The 13,422-nt window shown below is 32.5% G+C and overlaps 1 protein-coding gene across 1 annotated transcript in view; it reads right to left on the reverse strand.

The window, feature by feature from the left end:
* Positions 1-264: 264 nt before the first annotated feature.
* Positions 265-13,422, reverse strand: part of LOC134255547 (uncharacterized) — a 96,190-nt gene continuing 83,032 nt past the window's right edge. Inside the window, exon 6 of the mRNA XM_062738074.1 lies at positions 265-1,161. Coding sequence (XP_062594058.1) covers positions 404-1,161 — 758 coding nt within the window. The 3' untranslated portion in view covers positions 265-403. The remainder of the gene's footprint in view (positions 1,162-13,422) is intronic.

Here is a 13,422-nt window from a genome sequence, read left to right on the forward strand (position 1 = left end):
TGATTATATGCTGAAAATGAATTAATGCTATCTGCTTTTTATTGGTATTAATCAAACATTTATGATGAGCAAGGGTGTCTTTTCCAGAATTGTGAAATATGTGGCTCCAGTGTCAGGCCCCTGTTCCTGTGGGGAGAGCTCTTAGAAAGTTAAATTGTTACATGATACTCAGGTGACCTATAAGGCCCATGGGCCTCTTGTTCAATGGTTAAAATGTGTAAACTATTTACTATGTAGGTTTTCTGATGATATTCAGTATCAATATAAAACAGATTACTCCTTTATTAACAGTATACAATTTAATAGCTCCATTTGTTTTTCAGTTAATCCAGTATGATTTATGAAAAACAAACAAGAATTTTTCTAAAACTATTCAAAGTTTCACATCACAAGCACCAACAAATTAATACACGGGTGAAGAAGATATTTCAAAACCTTCCTCCTTGGTTTTTTGATTTGTTCCTTCCTCAGATGGGTCATTTGTTACCATTGTCACTTCTCCATTAGTGTCCATTCCACAATTATCATCTTGAGTAACTTTGTTTTCTCGTGACCTAGACCTTTGACTTCTTCTAACCCTCTGATCTCTTGTGTCACTGTGAGTTTGTGCCAGTTTGTTTCTTGGAGAGTTTCTAACACTTCTTGTTTCATCTAGATTTATTACACTTGTATATTTTGGTCCTTTCATGTTTTCACTTTCAGGATCGATTTTAATTTTATCACAAGTCTTTGAAAGCTGAGCAATTTGTGTTCCACATTTCTCCTGAGCCATGTATCCTTCTACAAAACTAAATGGATCAGAAGTCTGTGTGTTAGGAAATGGATTTGGTATTGGTGTGGCTGTTGAACTCTTACTAGTGCAAGATCCAAATAAACAATCAAGTGCATCAGTCTGTTTTGTCAATATAGGTTTATCTGGCTTTAAATCCAATATTTCACCTTCTGTCACATTCATAAGGGAGTTTTTCTGTGGCAAATCCATTTCAATTGTATCATAAGGTCGAAGTTCATAGTCTGTGCTTAATTTCCGTGAGTAGTGAGGAGTAGGGCTTTGCTCAGACTGACTTTCCTCATTAGTACTGAGTTTTCTAAAGTGAGGTAGATCCCTGGGCAGTCTTATTATGTGTGGGGTCTCTGATTTGTCTCTCTTTTTATGCTCATCTGTACAAAGAAAAAAATATCAACATTAGTCATTGCAAGAGTTTTCCAATGAATGGATGCACCCCAGGTAAACTAGAGTGTTCCAAGTAATGTATGTGTTGCCTGCTTTTACCTTCTTTAAAGATGTAACTAAATCTAAGAGTGGTCAGCTATTTGTATGCTACTAGCATATACAGATTTCTTGCCCCCCTACAAAAATCTAGCATGATAGTTCATTACTACACAAAAATCATCCACACATAGTATGAGACTGCAATAGAGTCTGTCAACCAAAAAATATGATTCCTAACCCTAAAATGAAGAATTAAGTTGAAATCAATTCATTAGAAATAATTATTTATCATTTTACGTGTTAATACATGTTTAAAAGTCTTTACACTCTACATGATCCGTTGTGGGATCCAATCCCGATATACTTTTATATACCGGTATTATCTATACTTATAAATTAACAAATTTTGCAAATAAACTCCAAAACGACTGCACGAAAGTTTTTAGTTAAGCCTGTAGGAATACACCAGGTATTAGGTGATGTCCATAAACTATATTCAGATTTCATTCACATAGTAATTATCGTTAATTTAATTAAAAGTCTTCTTTCATTATCGGTTGTCTAAAAATATCATAAAAGAGAGTAAAGATGTGGTTCCTGTTTGTAGATCTACATGTACGTTACTGGCATTTTATAATAAAACTGACAACAAGCAAGTGCTTATTTATTTCATAAAACGTCATTAATGAATTATTCAATCAAAACTCGATTTAGGTAATATAAAAGAAATAAGTCCTGGTCATTGATTAAAAAAACCATATGTACAAGTCCTTTCCGTTTATGTCTGATCTCACTCTTTGTTGAAAGTTCTAGATACTGTAAATCACCTTTCATTCGCAAGAACTTTATTTTCAGGTAATTACGCGAGACAGTGTGCTTGCGAAAATTTAATTCTCGCATATAGTAGCATTCCTTAAGAATATATAGAGCAGTAACCACAATTCGTGAAAATTTTGTCTCGCTAATCAAAAGACAATGACTATCTTGCGAAAATAAGGTGTCGCAAAAATTTAGTGATCTATTTATAGATTCTTCCATTTCTACTTATAGATTTGAAGTTAATATTTTCTGTATAAAATCACTAATTATATATTTTAAAAGCATTTCACACAAAAATTAATTAAAAATCTTTTTTTATTTAAAAGTTATTAAAACTTCAAAGTTTTTGGCGTGTTTGATTGACACATCCTTGCACTTTCACAAATTTTAACTTTATTCTTAAACCTTCGGAAAAGTGGCAATCTTTTTGTGTATTAATGAGAAATATCAAAACTTTAATCCAGAAAAACAATTTTATTCAGAGTAGAAATGTTACAAAGCAAAATTCCTTCACAAGTACCGTCATTCCGAACTAAGTCTCGTGTGCAAATCGATCACACTCGTGTTATGTACACAGTTTTTGTAAACAGGGCAAGAGCTCTGTTATTGTTGATTGTTTACGATTTACAGGTGCGTTCAATTGTCAAAGTCTGCTCACCACAACTGCACGGACTGAGAATATACTGTGTGTTTGCTTTGCTATGGAACATGTCTACTCTGATTTTTCTGGATTATAGTATTAATTTTTTTCATTTTTACACAACAAGATTGCCACTTTTCCTAAGTATTACTTAAAATTTGTGAAAGTGCATGGATGTGTCAATCAAACCCGCCAAAAAATTTGAAGTTTTAATAACTTTTAAACAAAACAAGATTTTTTTATTAATTTTTGTGTGAAATGCTATTAAAATATATAAGTCGTAATATTATACAAAAAAATTACCTTCAAATCTGTGTCCAAGTACCTTTAAATGCTTTTAAAAATGTGGTCTTTGATGAATACATATCATTGGATTTTCTACATACAGTGTTTTAAATATTTTTAAAACTTATTTATACCTTTTAGGCCTGTATGTTCATATGGGTTGAAAACTAAGCTTTTTCCAATATTTCAAAATGCTGACAAAGAAGTCGGTTCACTTTATGCATAAAATGGCCCTTCATGTAGATACACCAATTAATTGATCAACACTTGATTTTCTATTTGAAGCATTAAAATAAAATAGACACTTGGTGCTTTCATATCCTATTAAAAAAGTCCTAAAAGTCCAAGTCTTGGAGAACTGGCTTTATGAAATTGCAATGTTCTTGAATTTCTAGGTAAACAGGTATAATTTAGTACTTTCAGTGAAGAAAAATTATATGAGCGCACTCTCTGATCTAAAAAATAAAACATGTCCATTAATCCTCAGAAAGAGTTCTATCATTTACTATTTACATATTTTAGATCAGAGGTTGTGCTATATATTAAATATGAAAGAATAGCTTTCAAAATTGGCCGTTTTTGTACACTTTTTAAGAATATAAGGAAATTGATGCATTTCATGACGTCATAATGCATTGACTAGCCAGAAAATGACGTCATTTTTGATAGATACGCAGTCACCAAAGATCTCAGTGATATTTAATGCATTGTTAACTAAAACTTTGCAGTTTCAGTTTTTCAGAAATTCACAGGGCCAAATAAGGCAAAAGTGAACCTTGTTCTTTATAGTTAAATGTGCACATTCATTCTCTTATCTTTCAAGTAAAATAGAAACAGATCATCTAAAGTATAATAAGCAACAAGCAAATTCAAAGAATTGTGGTCCCCCACTTTTGGTGTCTTTGTGGGTGAGATGTCTTTTTTTGACATATTGTGCCTGCTCAAATATGAACGCCCTATCATATGTCATTTTAAAATAAGGTCAATCGTAAAGGTCAAGGGGTCAGAAATCATAGCATGCTCAGAAATATTGTCACAGGTAATGCACATGTCAAATATGAAAGCCCTTTCTTTTCACAATATAAGGAACAAGATGTGTTTGCCACCTGTTCAAAAGTTATGGCCAAGGATAAATTTTTGAAAGGTAGGTCAAACTCCAAGGTCAAAGGGTCTAAGTTGTTGGTTTCTAAAGAAAGGTCTTGTCACAAGTAATACATATGTGAAGGATGAAAACCCTAACTCTAACCATTCAAAAGTTATGCCCAAGGTTAAAGTTTTTTAAAAGTAGATCAAACTCCAAAGTCAAAGGGTCAAAATTCTTGATATCCAATGAAAGGTCCTGCCACAAGGATTAAATATGTAAAGTATGAAAGCCTTAGCCCTAACCCTTCAAAAGTTATGGTCAAGGTTTGTTTTTTAAAAGTAGGTCAAACTCCAAGATCAAGGTCAAAGGGCCAAAGTTCTTGGTATCCAATGAAAGGTCTTCTCACAAGGATTAAATATGTGAAGTATGAAAGCTCTAGCCCTTACCATTCAAATTTATGAACAAGGTTAAAGTTTTTCCATGAGTCCGAAAATCTCCAAGGTAAGGTCAAAGTTGTTGGTATCCAATGAGATAAGAAAGTCCTAGTATCTACCATTTAAAAGTTATGGCCAAAGTAAAAGTTTGGAATTTTTGTGTAAAAGTGAGTCAAACTCCAAGGTCAAGGTCAAAAGGTCAGATTTGGTGGTACCCAAAGAAAGATCTTGTCACAAGGATTACACATGTGAAATATGAGGGTCATAGCTCAAATCACAAGAGAAATTCTTTCCGCGTAAAGACTTTCAAGGTCACCTAGCATGATGGGATTTTGATTGAAAGGTGATGCATGAGGATTTTGTGCATACAGCATATACAAAGAATGAATTGATTGCATTAAATGGGTTGAATATGAACAAAAGTTGTGGCAATAAAATAGAACTAGAGCCGAGCTCGTTGCAAAGCAACGAATAGGTCTTCCGTTGGAGCTACGAACTAGAAGACGTAACCTTGAGTCGAAGTCAAAAGCCACATACTAGAGATATACAAGTAAAAAACCTTGTAAGAGAACTTAGAGAAGCAACTTACAATGTTTCGCTAGGAAAAAGACTGTAAAGGAATACTTGTATGTGTGACCTTGATCTTTCCAAATGACCTTGTGCTAAGCAATAACTAACTCTCGATAGAGCTAAAATTGAGATAAAAAGAGTTAGGTCAAGGTCGAAAGAAAGGCCAAGTTCAAAAATGGTGATGCCATTAAATAGGTCTCATCAATATGCATCAACATGTGAAGTTTGATAACACCATTTTAAATGGTATTTTTAAAACTGAGCTAAACACTAATTTAAGAAAAGTGAGGTATATACATGTATATAAAGTTTAGTTTAAAAAATGTTAATGCAATTGCATAACTCTAATTAATTTCTTTCAGTATATAAAGATTGATAAAATTATCTTGGATAGTTTGTTTGAGACTGAGCTTTGAACTGAGCTTAAGGAAAAGTGTGACAGAAGGAGAGACGGAAGGACATTTTTATTCATTTTAAGGGATGGGGTACTTATAGTGATGAGAGGAATTTAACAACCTGTCGCTCCATGAAACATTATTTTGGAATGTCTGTATACAGCTGCGTGGCTTTTATTAGAATGAAATTAGTAGTTTTTGAAATATCTAAATAATTCTTTTATTGATGCCGTGATATTTGATAGGCTGTATAATAGATGTTCGGATATAGTGCCGTTTGAAGGTCCAACACCTTTCTTTTAATATAACCAAAGGTTCTAGTGATCTTTTTTTCTGTATAGTCGAAATGCAAGGGAGAAAGAAAGAAACGTATGGGGTCGTTCAAAAACAAATTAATGGGTTGTGTTTTTCATCTATACAGACACCTTTTTTCTTCTGGTTTTCCTTTTTTAGCCGGGCTCATTGCTCGTAGAGCAATGCCCGGCTATTGCGACGGTGAGCAATGGGAAATGCTGCTTCTTCACCTCCAAATTGAGTTTACGAGTAAAAATATAGTGCGTACGCCCAGCCGCTGTTGAGAAAACAAAATCCATGCAAACACCTTAAGAAATAGTAAATCGAATATTTTTATCAAAATATTAAATTGTTTAATATTTTTCCTGATTCCTTTGACTAATATTTTACATAACAATTTAAAAAGGTGCAAAAGGTTTTCACCAGGTATCCCTGTCTGCGTCATATTCTATAAATAAAGGTTGTACTATCAGGCTAACACAAATGCAGGGAACACCATTAATGACTTGATGTAAAACTTCCCGCTGCGGACACGTCAGTGCAGAGTCGTTTGACCTTAATTAATCTTGCTGCATCTGTGATTAGTTACTTCTGTTTGTATATTAAACCCCGAAACGATACATGTGATAAATATTTTGCGCTGTTAATTTCTAGCTATATTTTATTTAATTTTTAAAACATTTTAATATACATGCCATTGAGATATTTTTGTATGTAACTTATCCTCTATACGTCTGAAATTGATTTTAAACTGTCACCACGGTCTTTGTTCATATTATGAGCCCGGCTTTCAGTACTTCTGAGTACTTTGATTGTGAATTGCCGTTTATTTTGTTTACAAGCTTGTGTTCATAACGCTGTTCATATGCGCTACCAATGTGAGAGGAGAAAACAAGACGTCGTCAAGCAACAATGACTGACCAGATGGACGTTTATATACATTGTAATCATTATACAACCAAATATCAGCGCGAATCGATAATTTAAGAACCTAGTTAAATACATAGGAATTCAATAATTAAGGAAAGAATTCAATTTATATTTTATGATAAATTGGCAATAACGAATTCTCTAATTTTGTAAAACCGTATTCTGAAAGCTCTGGATGTATTTGTTTGGTCGCTCTTCTATGTAAAAGTTCATACATATAAAACATGTAATTATTATCGGCTGCGGTAGCGGCCAATATTTTTGTGATTGTGTTAGAGAGTGCACATGGGGAAATGAGACTCTTTTTTTATTACTTCAATAAAATAATTGTAAATTATAACAAGTAAAAATCATGTGTAAAATATTTTAAAATCTTGCTTAAACTTAATATTAAATGTTGAAATATATTTCAATTTCATTGTCATTAATATCTCATGATCATCGATAATTTATGGTCATAAAAAAAGAGTTTACATCAGATACTCCACAGCCTGAGGGTGTGTAAGATTTGAAAAGAAATTTCTTGATTTTCAGGATAATTATGATGTGGTTAAAGTGCATGGTGAATAAAAAAAAATGAGGACTTTTTCAACTTCTAGTAAAAATTGTTTTGAACTTACTCTACATCTACAAATGACACAAAGATCATGAAGATATATTTTTTTTAATTTTGCACTGCGATTTGCAGCATAGCCTGCTCTGCAGAAACCATGAGCATTATCACGCAATCAAGATCCAGGGTATCGAGGCTCGGACAGGCCTACACCTTCATTTTGATGACAATAAATTCTTCTTATACATCAATGAACATGTTTTTTTTTAACATCGATAAATCTATTTATGAGCAAATGCGGTAAAATTATTTTTTTATTTTGCTTTAAAATCAGCCTGAAATAGAATTGAAAAACTATTTCAGCTTAGAATTCCTTGCATGTGAAAGAATTTTTTGCTTTGCAGCCAATTTGATGCTTTGCATCAATTAAATTCGTACTGACATTGTACATGTAAAGGCATGTAAAATATTCTGTTTATTGGACGAAATAGTATACCATTCTGTACAATATCATTTTAAGTTTAGTAGCAAATAACTGCAAACTCAAAAGTGCTTAATTTCATGTTGGATTTCCCCCTGTGAATTAGAAACGTTAACTCCACTTACAATTATCATGCATGCGTATGTCACAGAGTAAATTCTAAAAAAAATTATTTTAAAATGAAACAGAATTTAATTTTATAAAAAGAATTATTTTCAATACTTATTTTTGACATATGCTCAAATTCATTTATCTAGCAATTAATGTTTAGACAGCAAAAAGTAATTTGTCACTCAATATTTATTTTAGGAATTAGTGCCAATCCTCTGCCTCAAAGAGTGTCCGACTCGTATGTGTGATAATTGCGTAAACGTGTTAATTGAAGTTTGAGTGAATCCCGTATGTTGTGTGAGAGAGTCAGTTTTAGATCCGCCGTGGACTATCCCGGATGTGAAAATTAGATGCACTGGATATTCCGTCATCAAGAAAATATAGTTTATCTCTGGACTATTCCGAGTTACCAAAACGTTTGTGTGTGTGTCCGTGTGTGAGCCTTACAACTCGTGTTTGTTTTATGTGACTTGACTTGATTTATTTTGCAAAATACTAACTTTAACTTTTTCTTGCTTTATTTTCGTTTAATAGATTTTCATCACAAGTTCACTTGTGTTACGTACATGTAGTTTAAGATTCATAAAACAATTACCACTGCGATAAATACAGGAAAAAATGGTGTAAATCTAGCTCGTGTTTTTTTTTTTTTCGGCTATCAAAAGGCATAAAACTTGAAATGAATAAATGCACAAGCGATTACGATTGATTAAAACAAGCTGAAATAGAGTGAAATTGAATGATATGAAAGGAGTCGACATGATTTCAAACCCAATTTTCCATTTGTAACTATCGGAGTACACAACGGATTTTCAAATCGACATACCCGCTGCTATCTGCGGACACGTGCCTGTAAATGAGAACTGGGCTACAAAATTTTAGACACAAAGTGACAAAGCTGGATGTAAACTGTTTATAACGTGAATAATGGTATATTTTAAAGTACGTAAAGTTTGACCGGTTTCGAGGAAATAGCACGCTCACAATAGAACTTGTCCGCGAACTTTTCTAACACCCCTCGTATTTTTTTAACGTTCAATGTTTATTAATATTAATAAAAATAATGAAGAAACAAAAGAGTGATGGTAAAAATAAAACGTACATAATAGTACATTATGTATCACAAGACTTCCATCACTAATTATAATTATTTGCCGAAGCCCCTTTTCAATTACAATTTAAATAAAATACATTAACACGGAATAGAGAAATAATCTTGCGTGAACAGTCCAAAGAAAGCGATCACAATTAAAAATGATTTATGCACCAGTGTTTCGAATTACGATTAAATGAGAGATCGGTGAAGTAATATTATTGATTCGATAAATTAAAAACATGATTTTCTATAAATTGATAGGTATTTGTACACAATGGATTTTAAACACGATCACAGACACTTGCATTGTTTACGACAGGTGGCTGGTACACTAGTGACCTAGATAGACAGCGTGGGATTTGCGCGTTGGATTACATAACTGTTACAAACATCTAGGCGATCTTGGAGATCGCCAAATGTATACAACTAATGATCGTGAATTATTCGATGCATAAAGATAAAATAACTTATAATTGTTATAATAATCAATGTAGAAAGATAGATTTAATATATTCCGTTTATGAAGACGTTTTCACTGTAAAACTAATTAATAATAAATAAAAAAGAAAGACTAATCGTTATAAATAATTTATTAGTGAACCGTAAAGCACGTATAAAGCCCTATTTAGAAGAAAATTAACATTAAATACCATAGGATTTATTACAGATAGGAAGTTTATGTAAATTATACACATGAAGAGGTGTGATTTCCTTTCCGAATGAAAAACGCTACCTGTTTACCTGGCCTGCTTTCAACTACGTATTACGCAATACCCCCGGTATAATCGAACACAAAACATTTTCATCAGATTAAAAAGGTGTCAAAGAGCAATTTTGTTCGTATAATCCAGATCGAAATATCAACCGTTTTTGAGCTATAAAGCAAAAACTTTCAAGCTCCCTAAATCCCTAATCATAGGGGCCAGCCCCTTTTGAATAAAATTATATGAAAGCTCTTGCAATTATGCACAACTTTTGTTCATTATGTCTTAACAAAATATTTTTAGTTTTCAAGATAAAAAGGAAAACATGTGTAAATTTTCGCTCTTTTAGACGTTCTATTTTTTGACCCCTGTATAGCGCCATTTTGAATAGAGAAATCGAAAAACAAAAACTGATGTGCACAACTTCAATCTTTCTTTTATCTAAAACCAGTAAATTTTCTGCTCCAGCTATAGTGGTCTCTGAGCCTTTGTCTGGAAATGAAAGCCTATAATTTTTCGTTTAAAGGGAAATAACTCAAAACCGGAAGTGACTTTTTGAAATTATCGATAGCATTCTGATAGAGTTTATTACCGTCTATAATGCCTGAAAATTTGAACAAAATCCATTGAGAAATGAGTGAGATTTGAGGCCTCAAAGTTGGCGTCTAGGAAGAAAAAAAAAAAAAGAATAATAAGAATAATCTTAATCTTCAGAATCAGTAGAAGGTCTTCCGTTGGAAACGGAAGACCTTAATTATAGAATGATTAATTGTGACCTCCATAACTTAAATAAAACGAAGAATCAAAAAAAAAAAAAATTTACAGACTATGTTAGAAGGGGGTTGTATGAGTCTCTCTCTCTCTCTCTGGTATTGCTTTTTATACACTTTACAGGAAAAGAAAAACTTATTAGAATAAAGACAATCTTTTTTAAGTAATTACTTACACTGAAAGGATTTTAAAAACATAACGTAGTGAACACTACTCTATGAAAATAATGTTTGCTGTTTGAAATTATTGCATTAATTTCGTGTTTCTGCCGACGATTTTCGCATCCACATTCAGAATAATTCAAGATGAACAACATAAATGTATTTTAATAAGGAATATACATGTACATAATAATGCTTGGATCGTACACTAGTACTGTACATGTTAAAACCATGAACATAAATACAGCTCGGATTTTATACTACATGCAGTGTATGTGACATGAATTAATGCAGCTCACGCCATTTCGTCTTCCTTTGTTACATGAACACATGAGATTAAATTATTCATTTAAAATAAAATTCATAATTTTGATTTTGTAATGTTAATGAATAATTTTACTAAAATATAAATTTCTAGACACATAATTAATTCAAATGAAAATCATTCAATTTTTTTTTACCGATATCTAATCTCAATACATATATATAGTGTATCATGCATGCCATTCAGAGTCCAGTATCTGGTAGAATAAAAACGATTATTATATATACATAAACCAAAGTTATAAATTGTCATCAAAATTTATTATTAAATTTTTATCAGAAACAAACGATTTTGTTCTGTAATACTATTTACACGGTGCAGCTTGGAGGAGAATTTTCTGAACACTCAGTGCAACACGGAGGGAAATTTACTGGACACGGTGTGACACGGAGGACATTAGCTGAGATTTTTCTAGACACGGTGCGGCACGGTGTGCCTATCTGTATATATTTCAAATCCACACACACCGTGTTCAAGGTGGTGTAACACAGAGCGTTCCACATGGTGTTTTTTCCAATGCGGAAAACTCGTGGCCTGTACTGTAATCAATAGAGCCCCGCCATAACACCAGAACCACTGACCCAGGGGGGCATATATACTGTAGGGGATTAATTTCACGGGTTGTAAATTTTCACATTTTTCTCTCATCTGACATGATCGTGGTTTTTTGAATTCGCGGAATTGGTATATATATAATAAAAGTTACCTCCCTTGTCTATATCCTACATGTAAACGATATCAATCAGCGTTATTTCTTTATTTCACCGACAACAGGGTAGGTTAGTTTAAAATTGTTAGATTTAATATTAATAATTAATTAAAACAAGTGCAGTTATTAAAAGTTCTTCACTCTAAACGTCAAATGACTTTCCTATAGATGCTATTACGATGAGTGCATGTGCACCCAGGATCTTCAAGCGAAAAACCGTTGGACGGAAATAAATGTGTTTATGTAGTTTGACGAAATAATATCCTTCAACATCTTCAGTAAGTTAGATATTTATTTGAACGATTTTTTAAATCCAAAATCTCGATAGAAACCAATATGCATGATAATGCAGGTAACAAATACACGTGGTAACATTAGTAACGCACGGGTAATCAAAACCCATGGCCCACGTGTTTTGATTGAAGAAACATGTAGTGTTGGCTATTAAAACAGCTTTTGAACAAACACAGGTTATTATCTACTAATTTGAATTAAAGTAAAGCGTGATAATTAAAATAATTAAATGACAAGTACTACTCGTAATTACTTAAATGGCCATGTACTGCATGTACATGCATATCAACCTATCGTAATATATTCTCAAATTTCCAAATAAAACATGGAGATTATTGAAAATTTATTCACTGTTTCTTGAATTCACGGATTTATTAACACCGTGAATATAGCGAATATTAACACCGCGAGTTATTTTCCCCCTATACAGTAACCATTTTGTTAGATGCACCTTTCTTCATCATAAATATATATACATGGATCATTGGCATAAAACCAAGGAGCAAAGGAAAAGATTTTCAAAGAATTAATGTATTTTCACTATACAGCTTACTCCACTTATATTGAACTCGCTTATTTTGAAATTCGGCTTATTTTGAAGTAGAAATAAATCCCCAGTTTTTGCCTCTCATTTTGTTTGCATTAAAATAACAGTTATATTGAAATCGGATTTATTGAAATTTTGCTTATATTGAAGCCACTGATTGGTCCCCACAGGTGATAATGAGTTGTTTTCATAACGGTAATATTGAAGTACTCCCTGGCCGCTGTCGTTACGGTTGGTGACAGTAATTATGCCTGATTGACCAGTTGATATACAAAGGTGTGAATAATGAAGTTTTCACCTTATGTGTTTTAATACTGCACGCTCTTACGAAATAAAATTCTTCACTGTTAAATTCTTTGCGTCCACGAATATAATACGGATATAAGGAGACTAAACAGCTAAACGTAATACAGTAACCCCCACAGATCTAGGAAAAAAACATAACTTTGAAATTAAATACATGCTGTTAATGCCTATTGATATGCCTAAATGCGAAATAACTAAAGGGATTAACCCGAGTACACTTACAATAAAATACAACTAGAGTTCAGCAGTACTCATCCGTTTAAGTCCGGTGAATTTTGTCCAAAACGTAAATAAATGTGATCGTGGAATAATAATGAGGTTGAAGATTGTCTTTTCAATGAAACAGAAATTAAAAAAAATATTTAAACTTTCAAAGACTCATATTCTATGTAATCTTTTCACTAGGGGTGAAACGATACGCCTCCTTCACGGTTCGATACGTATCGAAAAATTTGGTCTCGGTTCGGTTATTTTCGATACGATACATTTTGATAGAAGGAAACAAATTCAACTGTTGTTTTATCCTTCTTTTTATTTAATTAAGTCAAAGAATTTATGTACAAAATGGATAGAATGAATCACCTTATTGATTTGACTGTTAAAAATCATTTTACAAACTTTAAGTCCACAAAAGTTTACGTTTTTGAACTAATTACTGTAGAGAAGCATGTTTATACCTTATGCCAAACCCGACTGAATG

The sequence above is a fragment of the Saccostrea cucullata genome, unplaced genomic scaffold (genome assembly GCF_032062105.1).
Source record: "Saccostrea cucullata isolate Sc308-1 unplaced genomic scaffold, CSIRO_AGI_Scuc_v1 ctg11686, whole genome shotgun sequence".
In the NCBI taxonomy this organism is placed as follows: Eukaryota; Metazoa; Mollusca; class Bivalvia; order Ostreida; family Ostreidae; genus Saccostrea; species Saccostrea cuccullata.